Raw genomic sequence first — 12,591 nt, forward strand, 5'->3', positions numbered from 1 at the left:
ACCAACAACTCTATCAGTGTACTATTATATCAGAAATCTTGACGTGTCTTGGTTGCACAACTTCCGTGATAGCATCACCTACTTTGTGAACTCATTATTATCTTTAATTATTTTAAAATCCCTTCTAACAACATCCTGAAGATTTATTCTCAAGCCTCTCCATTACACCAGTGTGCAGATGTTTACAGAGCCTACTCAAGTAAGAATACTCGGCTGAGCTAGGTGGTGACAGGGCTGTTTGGCATCACTACAACCATTATTCAAACCAGTTATCAATTAATTCCGAAGTATTTCCCCAAGCCTGGCACCTGCCATACCGGAGGTTAGCATGGAATACAAGTGAGACCAATGCCAAGTCACTCAAGCCAGCACAGCTTTAGCCTCTTGCTGAAAGCCATTCAGAGTACTCCACAGATTACCAACATTATACTTAAGAGTGCTAAAGACTTCTTGAAAGTCCTGGAATAAACCATCTCATTTCAGCCGTGGCTCAAGCACCACTAAAACCATTCAGTTATGTTTACTTTTTCCAATGGAAAACAAAGGTATTCAGCACCCAGAATGTCTTTCCTTCACTCCTTGAGCCAAAGTGTCAAATGTGCTCACCCCAAGAGAGTGAGCCAACCACTCCATCTTTTTGTTATAATGCTAACTACGCTATGGAAATTAAGCCGTACAGTGGTTTGGGATCTAAAAGCATGAAGTTTTATATTAGGAGAAAATGAAACAAACTCTCCAAAGAGTAGTAAGTTCAGAACCAAAGCTTTACTGAGTAGCCCTATTCACTCACCAGCAGAAGCACAGGAAAAGCTGGTTCAGAGAAACAGTCATTTAATGACCTATCTTAAACATAATGCAGCATAATTTCAGTCATTTTATAAAACGATCAAGCTCCAATATCACAAGAAAAGTCCAAAAAGCACTTGCAATGACATTCCATACTTTCCAGAAAAAAAGAGTAGGAGACCATACAAAGAGTTATTAAACCTCTGTACTAGCCTCTTTCTGGTTGTCCGCATATCGCATATTCGCACTTACCTGACCAAGGGAAGGAAGTGTTGCATATGCCATGGGCTGGTTCATCATTCCTTTCTGCTTCATGATGAGCATGCGTTTCTGTTCCTCACTCAGGTGTGCCATCTGAGCTTGCATCTGCGGCTGCTGGGACTGCTGCTGCTGTATGTATGGCATCATGGGGTTCTTGCTGGGATTTGCCATTGGTGGGGTCATCCTCTGGCTCAGCTCAGCATTGAAGTGGGTCAGAGGTTTGGTGTTGCCATAAGAAAGCATATTAGGCTGTTTGCTTAAAGAGTTTGTGCCCAGGTTATTTGGCTGCTGATTGATCATATTCATGTGATTCTGAGGGAGGTAGTTATTAATTGTGGTCTTCTGTGGATTGTTTGCCATAGGAGGCACTATTGGGTTTTGGTTGTTAAAGGCTTGGGGATACATCATTGGACTATTTGGTTTCTCTGCACTGAAAGGCCCTCCATATGGACTAGATGGAGGGCCCACAGGTGACCAGCTGGAGGCTTGATTTGGATGCTGCTGCTGCTTCTGCTGCATGAGCTTAGCTCTTTGCTGCTGCTGTGCGGCCATTTGCTTGAGCTGTTCAGCTGGAGACAAGTCAGTGCTTGGTATATTCACCGGTCCAGGCCCTGATCCTGCCACATTTGCTGCTGCTGGATTCATAAGATAGCCATTTCCAGATCGTGTCTGAGTTTGGCCTGGAGTATGGGCCTGGTTGGGAGTCTGAGGTGACTGAACAACACAGTTTGCTGGTGAGCCTGCAGGGATTGGAGCTGGTGGAGCACTGGATACAGAAGTTACACTAGATGCTGTGGAAACATTTGAGAATGGAGGACCAGAAGAAGAAGGCCTCACCTGGGGAGATCCTAATGGAACATGAGCAAATGGGGAATGAGATGGATCGCTTTTGACGCTTGCACTCTCTTGAATCTCTGTGGCAGGCCTCGTAAGTTCTGGCTCCTTCTTCTCTTCAAAGTCTTCATTGAACAAATCTTGTATGTCATCTTCTGGAACAGTGTTTGCTAGTTCATCTATTAGCTCCTGCCACTCTTGATCGTTCAGATTAATGTCTGAGAAGAGTTTGTTCTGATTTGAAAGAGATGTCTCTGAAGTGTCTATGCAGGTAGGATCGTCCAAAGGCTCTTGCTTTAGTTCCTTGTTCTGCAGGACATTAAAACCATCGTCTAACTCACTGCAGCCATTAACAGGGAGCTTTATCTCTGAAAGCCCACCATTTTTACCCAAATCTTCTAGCCCGCCACCGTGAGTTCCACAGTTCTGCAGGGGCAGGGATGCCTTCATGTCAAGCTGGTGAAGAGGAGAAACAGCAGGCAAGGGCAAGTTATTGGGCAAGCTGTTGATTGCCTCGATGCCTGGTACATCCTTCCGTATCCGCTTGCTGGTTGGAGAAAAGCTGCCATCGCAAACTCCATTCTGCTGCTCTCCGTTGAGAGGTGATCGTGCGCCTTCCAACTTCCTTTTTACTGTCTCTTGAAGCTTAAGGGAAAACAAGAGAAAAAAAAATAATATTGGCCAGTTGCAGAGACAAAGAAAAGTGCTGATGAGCCTCGTGACAGATACTTGTTATCAAGCTGACTAGTGACAGTAGATTTTAAAAACTAATTAGGAAGTTTCCTTGATTTCATTCTTACGCCTTGATCAATTTGAGAAGACAGTCTAAAACAAACAAACCAACCATTCAAAACAACAACTGCAAAAAACAAAAAACTCACTCCCTGAATAGGAGAGCACGGGTCCACAGTTCCAGAACTGTAAAACATGCCTGTACTCTCCAAACTACCTGAATTTTACAGAACAAATCAAGTATTCCAATTTTTTGGTGCCTAACACAGAGATGAAACTTCTGTTTTCACAAAATACTAAGCAGTATCTTCTGAAAGTTTGACTCCTTTACGGAGTCTTAAGTTAAATTTTCAAAAATGGAATCTCTAAAATTTACTATTTATACTGAAAATCTTTCTTAAAAAAAAGTCTCTCCAAGTTTTTGAAAAAATATCTGCAATACAATTGATTGACTACTTGTACTGGAATGTGCTGTTGACATAAAAAAAAAATCTGAAAAAATTAATTAACGTAGCTTCATTTGAATAGCACTCTGTCTTTTGGCTGCAAAACATATTGAGAATCAGTTTTAAATGACGAAAAAACCATAACCACTCTAAAAAATAGCAAGCACTTTGCATGATGCTAACCCAATCAAATCACAAAAAAAAAAAAAAAAAAAGGAAACATTGTATGTGGTAGGGGCTAACATAAAAGACAAATAACTAACAGAAATGATAACAGGAAGAGTCCAGGAAAGCAACTAAATTAATTGTGAGAATATTATAAAGAATAACGTAATCGTATAAGCTTTACTTTATGTTAAAGAAAGAATAGTAAAGCAGTGTTACGGTGTCCAATCCCCTCCTACCACACTCTAACACTAAGTTCTCTGCTCTATGTACCAGGCTAAAAAAAGCAGCCTTCTTTAGCTCCTGCAAAAACAATAGTGGGGAGGGGAGGAAGCAAAGAGATCATAGCTCTAGAGAACTCCTTCAGGACACACTTGCATCCTTGATAGTAGAACAATAGAAGACCAAAAAGAAAAAAGAAAAAAAACCCAAGATTTTATCAAATTTTTCAAGTACTTTTACTGATATGAAAATCTCAGCCACTCAGCTCCCATCCCTGCCCTAAACTAGAGGTCCTCAACCTTCCTTCTTCCTGCAACGCCTACTCCATTTAGTCCTCCCATTCCAGAGGGCAGGCTTCCCTTTCACACCGAGTGCAGAACAAGTAAACTCATCTTTCCTCCCCACTCAGAGGGAGCAGCTCAGGGAGGGCAGCACTCTCCCTTTCCTCCAGTGCTGTGCGGGCTGTTGGGAGCACGGCGCAAGAAGACAGCCACACGTGAGTGGGACGCTATGTGGCTCTCACCCTCTGCCTCCCTGCCCTAATATCCTGCATTAAGCTGAACACTGCTGTATTTATCCCATGTCACTGGTATGTGGCAAAAGTCTTCCACTGAGCCTGTTTTCCCCTTGCCCTGAGATCATGTTAGCAAAGTACTGCACTGCAGTAAGAACAGCCATACCGAAGGGCCTGTGGCAGGCTTCTACTGATGAAGAGAAGGCCATGTAAGAGAGTTTGCAGGCATCCCTTACGGAGCAGGGACAAGAGTGACACAATTTCACATTTTACATCTTTTACGAATTTGTCCTGAATCCATCACCTTATTTGTACATGAATGTTTACCAAGAGAATCAAAACTATCCAGAGGCAAATAACCAACCCTAAAAATACCAGCTCCTAAAGATGTAGACATGATGTAAAATTTGGATGTCCCCCTGTACAAATATACAAGGACTTCAGTGAAAGTAAAAGCAGGGCCAGTATATAAATATTAATATCTGTGTTTATTATGTATTACAACAAAAAGCAGCTTTGAGATGGAAACTATTTTCCATCAAATATCAGATGTACCAAGATCCTGCCTTGCTGCAAATGAAAACAAAACAAAGTTTCTAGCTCCACATTATTCTCCTTCAGACATCTTTGGATTTGGGGGACTAACAGACAATAGAACAATCTATTCTCTTTACTTCGTTCATTTGCTCACTGAACAACTGTAGGTAGAAAGAAACAAAACACAAAGGTATACTGGAAGGGAACTTGCTGCATACAAACTTCATGGGTGGCGAAGCATCTTAGCTCCAGTGTTTTGGAGGGCTTGAGGGCCACAAAAATAGATGCATCTTTTTTAGGTACGACACACAAATATTCTTATCAACTTATTTCAATGCAAGTGGTTGTTTTCATATCCTGATTTCATTCTCAACCACCATGTAAACTAGTGGATGGCTTGAGTGTCATGCACTGACCACAGACAGGCCAGCAGCTTACTGCATTAGGATTGCACAGTGTCTTGGAATAAAACTCCAGCACCTCCCCTTCCCTCTGTAAAAACAAAGCCTGAAGTAAAATATTCTCCTGCAAAGTGTCTTCCACTTCCTTCTAAGAAGTAGTGCCTAGCTTGTGCATGTGATTTACAGTATGTTTCATGAAGACATTAGCCTCAGAGTAGAGATTTATATCTTGGAGCAGAAGACTCTTGATGCATAAAATAAAATAAAAATAAAATCCTTGCCAGGTTCATAGGCTTTTACCTTTATTTACACAAAATATTTGGCTGATGGAACTGCATTTCAAAGCAGAAAACAGGGTGAAGCAGGGCTTGCTGTTATTTACATGCCTTTGGAGAAACTCTTGTTGCGGAGCAGGAAAAGGTCAAACTTTAGTGGGCTGACTTTTTAAATGACTCGACTGGGGGGCAGAGGAGGACAGCAGCTGTGCATGCCAACACACAGCCACACCACGACCTGGCCCAGCTGATCTAACCTGCCCTGAAATTTTCAGCAGGGCTGCTCGGACATGCCACAGCACACCCAACACATAAACAACAGAGCACCAAGGCTGTCGGCAGGGCTTTCATCTGCCGGGAGAAGCTGCTTCGCTTCATCCCACCAGCAGCAATTCATTTTTCAAAAGAAATTAGACCAAGGTGCTGTTGTTATAGCAACAGTCAGAGCCACTTACCCGGCCCCATCCCCCCTGCTTATGCTGACTTCAGCGGGCAGCTATTTCAATTATGTATGGGGAGTGACCAGGACAGCGGCTGCTTAGTTCTTTTATTGCTCTTTCAAAAATTTAAAAGGAAAAAAAAATAAAAAGGAAGAAAAAGGCACAGAGACTAAATCCTCTTCCTGCCTGTGGAAACGGAGCACCACTCGCAGTGCCTAGCATAGCTCCGCTTCCAGCTGATGGCCAGATGACATGAGAGCCTGTGGACACGGGCTCACAGCCCGCAGACATGCTGCAACAAGTTTACTCCCCAGCTTTTTGCACTGTGCCCAAATGCTCGGCACATGTCACAGCGGTTGTGTCAAGTGGCACTACTCAACGTGACTGGACCTGACAGATCACCTAAGCAAAGGTGCAACAGCCATAACAACCTCATCTGAGATCAGCAGGGAATAATTACTATCGCCTTTTGGATGCCAGTTCGGCTCAAACATTTGAAAGGATTCCACATCTCTTGGACATCTGTGTCCTTGCTGGACTGCCTCAGAGACAGCCATTAACAAGTCAACAGTGCCAAAGGGCAACATGACTGCATCTTGTGGAGCTGGAGGACCTCAGACACTGGTCACAGCAGCCTCCTGACAATCATAACTAATCTTGCTGCAGGTGTCACACGGAGATGAGGAGAGAGCAAGACAGGTGTTCAAAAACCAGAACTGAGTTCAGACAAGTGGCCAGGCAAAGCCCAGGGACAGGAAGCTGCTTCCAACAGGTGAAAATACTTTGTGCATCAAACCATCCCCACTTCCTCACACTGCTGCACATGTCACACCAATGCCTGTGTACTCACAGGATGAAGCCTGACATAGCAAATTGATTTGGGATTGTAACCGCTCACTTAAAGCACATGCTGTGCTCCTCCATGCAGGGCCCGTCCGCCCAGTTCTTAAAGACTCATACAATCATTAAGGTTGGAAAAAGACCTCTAAGATCATCTAGTCCAACCATCAGCCCACCCCCACCATGCCCACTAACCATGTCCGTCAGTGCCACATCACCATGTTCCCCCTCCAGGGACGGTGACTCCAGCACCTCCCTGCGCAGCCTGTTCCAGTGCCTGACCACTCGTTCTGAGTTGTTTTTCCTACTATCCAACCTGAATCTCCCTTGGCGCAACTTGAGGCCATTCCCTCTCGTCCTACCACTGTCACCCGGGAGAAGAGGCCAGTCCCCACCTTGCCACGACCTCCTTTCAGGCAGTTGTAGAGAGCGATAACGTCTCCCCTGAGCCTCCTCTGCTCTGGACTGAACAGTGCCAGTTCTCTCAGGTGCTCCTCATAAGACTTGTGCTCCAGACCTTTCACCAGCTTTGTTGCCTCGCAGGCCACTGAAGCATTTCAAACACACAGGAAACTCCCAGTGTGAAATCGGTTTGAAGTTGGTAAAAGTCTTGCTCTGCCAGTAACCTCTGCAGGTTCACTGAGTAACCTCTGCTGAAAGAATGAGGTTAAACTGCTGCCTGTTATCTGAGCAGCTCACGTCTGCTGGAGACTACCATCGGCCTTGTTTTTGCAAGCAGCTATCTGAAGAACAAACCACTTGTGTTAACAGCAAGGAGTAAAACAAGCTCAGGGCGTCAGGCAAGCCTGAAAGAGCTAGCAGTAAGGAAAATGATGTGTTTAGCTAGGTCCATTGGACAGGAGGAGTTAGTGTTTTGAGCGGCAGCTGGATACAGAGCCGGCAGCATGCAGACCCCCGTGGAAGCTGCCCGCCCAGGCAACAGCAGGATCATGCTGCAAGGTCAAGCAGCAAAAAAGGCACTGCAAGAGAGCAAAGTGGTGGCAGCACTGGTAAAGTCAAAGCAGGCAAACGCTGTGACTCTGTGACCACCTGTGGTCAGCGCGGTGGAATTCTAATGTGGGCCAGCACAGCCGGAGAAAGCAGGCATTGGGACATGCTTCCCTCAGCACTGCCAGAAAGGGAAGGGAGAGAGGAGGGAAGGGGATGTTTCTGTAGAGGTGGGAGAGAGAGGGGGAGAGGTCTGCATCTATCTGCTCCTTCCCCAGGACTCAACTCTGCAGCACAGATATATCCTCCTCACAAACCAAAGTTTTGTGTTTCCATTGCTCAAGGTGTGGGATAAAAAGAGGACTTCTAGCTCTACTCATATTAATTGCAGCAAAACAGAGAAGATAAGCATCTTTACCAGCGTTTACTGCACTCTTTCAAACCGCCCATTGTACTGCCACAAGAAACATTTTTCCTGTAGGAATTAACAGGATGGAGAATGCCTCACTAAGTAAGTATGCAAGAGTGAAGAATATATATAAAAAGTAGTGCAGGAATATATACAAAAAAATTGAGCATCAAAGTTGGTATTGTGTACATTTACAATGTGCTAGGGAAAAAAACTGTGATCTTTCTTGCAGGCTTATGTGTACATATCTTATGTATCAAACCCAGTATGCCTTGAAAATACTTTCCTAATTCCTGCCTCTCCCTCTCCACAACTCCAACATCACTATGAATGCAGAGTCACTAAATGGCATGCTTCGAGGAGATTTGGAGTGCGGGGTCCCTAGGGAAGCTGTTGAGTGAAACACAGGCAGTGGATGCAATTAATTTCCTCAATACAAAATCATTGGCAAGTTTAACCGGACTTCACAGCACAAATTATTTCATGGATGAGATGCTGTCATCACTGCCACACAGCCTGAGTGCATGATCTACGTGGCTTGCTCCTCCCCAGGCCCATCCAATTTAATCCTGCTTCAGTCCAGTTGGATAAGCGCAGGCAAAGCAGTAACCTCATCAGGGATGGAGTGCCAGCACTCCTCTGTTTGTGCCGAAGTCTTAATGAGGGTGCTAAGAGCCTGAGCGCTATGCTCCTTAGCTGGCAGAGCCTGCTCCTGCCTCACACAGCACTGCTGAGCCATGCTCTCCCTGCGACTGCCCTTGCAGACGGCAGGAGCTACGTTCTAAAGGCGTGTTATGAGGTTTTAGCCAGGCAGACTCTAATTGACTTGTCTGGGAGTTGCGCTGATAAATCTTCGCCCTTTGAAAACATACCCAATCTGCTTTGTATCTTCACAGGAAAAAAAAATGATAAAAAGCAGACACTGCAGAGCATTAAAGCTACACCTCTTGAAGAACTGCAAATCAGGGTACAAAATAAAGCCATGAAGCTCATATTTTAAGGTAAGAAGCATCAAAGCACCCTAACCAGCATTGTGGCATACGTCTGGTTTTGTACCACAGCTTCTCATTCACTATTCAGTTATTCTTTAAACCGTTATGCGACACTAGAAATAGTCTCCTGGGGAAACCTTGCTCCAAATCATCCTGGGATGGGCACAAGTCTTGGCAAGCTGGTGAGGTGTGCTTGTGCCAGCCCACGTGCCTAATGAAGGGGCATTTGGGAGAGGAAAGCTCTGGTGCTCTGTGAAGGAGCAGCCACTCTCTGACCCAGCTTCTGCTTCCCTTCACCATTATGGCACTGGTACGATACGAGCTCTGTTTGTGACCTTAGAGTAACAGACAGAAAACCCTTAAAAAAAAAAAAAAGACAGAACTTAACTGAAAATTCTAGCATAGAAAAGGCATTGGAAAAATCCAGAATGTATCTGTTTTTTTCCCCCTTCCTCCAAACAGTTCCCTCATCAGTACAATCAGCTTGATCCACCTCTAGGAAAGAAGAGCAGCACTAGAACTGCTTGTTTGCCTTGCCTTTGCATATCTATTTAAAAGACTGCATGCAGCAGCAGTTTTGTAAGACTCCTTCACAAACCTGTGTGGTCTTATATAGCCCAGTCATGCAATGCACTGAAGGCCTCAGCTCCTGTTATGTTCACTGTGCGCTAAGGGTCCAGTTAGTAAGATTATTTCTTCTGCACCAATACTTCTTCAGAGAGGGACTCTAAGTCTCACGAGACAAATCTTTACAGTCTCTTTTGCTTTCAGGAGAAGTTATAGCCAGCACTGTAAAAAATGTTGCAGGACCCTCAAAGGCTGGGACGACAGAGCCAAAGGATTGTACCAGATGCCCTTGACATGTCCTGGGTTACTCTGATCACAGTTTGAGAGCTATTTGCCATAGGCTAAAGGCCAGGCAGTAGTGAATAGTAGTTCTGCCCTAAATATGGCCAAGCAAGCCATATAAACTTTATTTCTTCGCTGCCTCAGTGCCTTCACTTCAAGCTGACCTTGAGTCCCACACAGGCAAATAACAACTAATGGAAAAGTACTCGTCTGGTCTCCCAGATCCCAGTGATTACAATTCACAGGCTCCCAAGGCCAGATCTGCTGTGTGGAGTGAGCTGCAAATGTACCATTTAACTCTACTGAACAAGTGTAAAGAAGAAGAAAAGAGATTTTAAATTGAGGTTCTGATTCAGCAAACTATTTAAGCACATGCTTCACCTTCAGCACCCTATGTAACCTAAAATATAGAGAATGACTTATGCAACCAATGGCTTCATCTGAGGCCCTTGCTTAGCTCTTACTGTCATTATTTCCTCTACAGCAGTCAACTGTGCCCCAGTATAAACCCCTCCCTTGCTCCCACTGCCAGTCTGAAAATGCATACACCGTGTAGCTGATTTGCGTATATGCACTAACTTCATGCTTCCTTGAAGCCAGATCCTAAATAGGATGCATTCTTTTGCAATATGGCTAATCAATTCACTCCCTGCAAGTATCTGGAGAGCCTACGGAAGACAGCAGCTGTGGGAAACCTGCCCAAGCAGTACCATGTGTGCTTCTGGCAGTTGCATCCTTCCAGTGGGCAACGTGGACCATTTCTCCCAGTGCTCCCCATTAGCTTCCTCAGCAGTGTGAACGCACATCCACATGCATGTCCAGTGTCAGGAAATGGGCTGTGAGATGGGAAAAGATGGTCTTCCAGCAGTTATCTGGCCTAAAGCTCCCTTTTCTGTTGATGTCTGAAGGACATCAAGAAAAAAAGGTGCCTGTGTTCAGTCCAGCAGAAAAGGAAGAGCCCAGTGCTGGATATGACTTGCCGCATGATGTTGAACACCTCAGCAATGACTAGTCTTGTGAACACATCCCATATTTGCTGCTCTGCCCTTCTCCTAAAGCTGTTACGTTTGCAGGTTTATCATTCGCCTCATTACCGGAGTATCTCATCACTGAAAATTTTTGTAAAAAATGTTAGCTGTTATTAAGGGGAAAGCACATCTTACCTTCTTAAGAGTCATGATATGGGGTTTTGTCTCAGCTATCTCTGCATACTAAGTATATATCCAAACTAAATTTAGATTTTAAGCCCTTTTCACCTCTGAGAGGTTGGTGCCTTGAACAGTGACAGATAAGCACTCAAAGACAGAAGAGCATTTTCTATTGTTAGGTGCTCTAGGTAAACAAGAGCTAAGGCTCAGTCACTGGGAACACTACAGTTCCTTTGTAAACCCCTTACAGCTATGAAGCACAAGACATTACAGTTTGCTGTTAGATAAGCCGTAGAAGTGCACCATAAACCAGCTGTGCACTCATGTTATGGGCTTCAACTGATTGTATTTTCCTTCTTAAAAGACTTTTAATTCCCACCTTTTTCACCTGTTCTAGCAGTGATGAGCCAGACAGTAGCAAGGCACTTTCAGTCTTTCAGTCTGCAGATAAAGTGCTCTTGTGCTACTACCAGAACTATGTGGATTTGGATCTCAGAGAGCAGAGGTGGACTAAATCTAAAACAGAAAAATGTTTATATGTCAAAAGAAATACAAACTGTCACTTTGCACTTAAATGGTGTCCTGTCATTCAGATGCAAACACAGATTAAACCTCTGCATCTCACTTTCGAAAACTGCCCGAGAAGTTTGCCTGAAGTTGTATATGAAGATGGCAGAATTCCACTCTCCCAAATCCTGTATCCACCCAATGGGACTATAAAATATCTTAGACCTTCTCAGATCAATAGGCACTTTTGCTTCTATTTCTTTTCTTATTCACAAATGAAACAAACAAACAAATGATGACTAGGACAGAAAGCACCCACAAACTCCTGCAGGTAACTAATTGTAAGAAAGTTGCAGACAAGAACAAGTTGATTCATTCCAATCTTAAGGGGACGATTCATGTCCCCTATATCAGCCTGAGATAGGAATGGCACAAATCATGCTTTTGAAGTTCTTTTTCTTTTCACTGACCTTAAAGGCAGCCTTGGTAACTAGCTCAAAGAGAAGCATCCAGGCACCCACAGTCAGATGCCTGCACTGGATCCTCCCCAAGCCACCAACATTATTTGCCCAGTTAGAATTATGCACTAATTACATGCTACTGCTATTGACATCTGTATTTAATTAATATCTCTGACTGTGTGGGTCAAGTCCTTCCCCCAGTTTCATTTCCAGAGGCTTCAGTTTTGTCTCACTTAAATCTAAGAAAAAACTTTAAATCTTCATAATTTGAGCTACAATTATGGTATTGCACGTGTTCTTATCTTCCTGCAGGGCCAGGGGAAAGAAGGATGTGTAGCTCCAAGTTCTCACTTAGTTACCTACACATCTAATCACTTGTGGACAATTTAGAAGAGGCAAGGGTAAGGGTTATTTTGGCATTATAACCATGATGGTTTAAGCATAGTCTAAGCAAAGCCTGGAGAGAGAGAAAAAGTATGTTTAATTAGACATATAGATAGCAGGGAAATAAAGACAAGCATTGGAATAGGCAAGAACTTCTTTATTTAATAACAGTGGTAGTAACCTTAGTAACAACTTCAACAGTGAGCAAGCATGCTTAAGAAACGATGGAAAATTGACTAGGTATTGCACATATAAAACTGTGCAAATCTGCTGCATGATAAAGCTTCCCTCAGTACGAGAGCTTGTTTATAAAGAAAATTACATGGGCAGCAGGTTGAGTTTTTCCTAGGGCTATTTACAATGCTCTTTTATTTCTCCTCCTTTCTTCTAAGCTTTTCAAAACTGTCAAATGAAAACAAAAGCCTGACAATTAGCATACT

The 12,591-nt window shown here is 43.8% G+C and overlaps 1 protein-coding gene across 4 annotated transcripts in view; it reads right to left on the reverse strand.

Moving 5' to 3' along the window:
* Positions 1-12,591, reverse strand: part of MAML3 (mastermind like transcriptional coactivator 3) — a 201,101-nt gene that overhangs the window by 75,420 nt on the left and 113,090 nt on the right. For all 4 annotated transcript variants that reach the window (XM_021396963.1, XM_021396962.1, XM_021396961.1 and 1 more), the window contains exon 2: positions 1,039-2,526. In XM_021396963.1, coding sequence (XP_021252638.1) covers positions 1,039-2,526 — 1,488 coding nt within the window. The remainder of the gene's footprint in view (positions 1-1,038; positions 2,527-12,591) is intronic.

Source organism: Numida meleagris, chromosome 4 (assembly GCF_002078875.1).
Source record: "Numida meleagris isolate 19003 breed g44 Domestic line chromosome 4, NumMel1.0, whole genome shotgun sequence".
Taxonomy (NCBI): Eukaryota; Metazoa; Chordata; class Aves; order Galliformes; family Numididae; genus Numida; species Numida meleagris.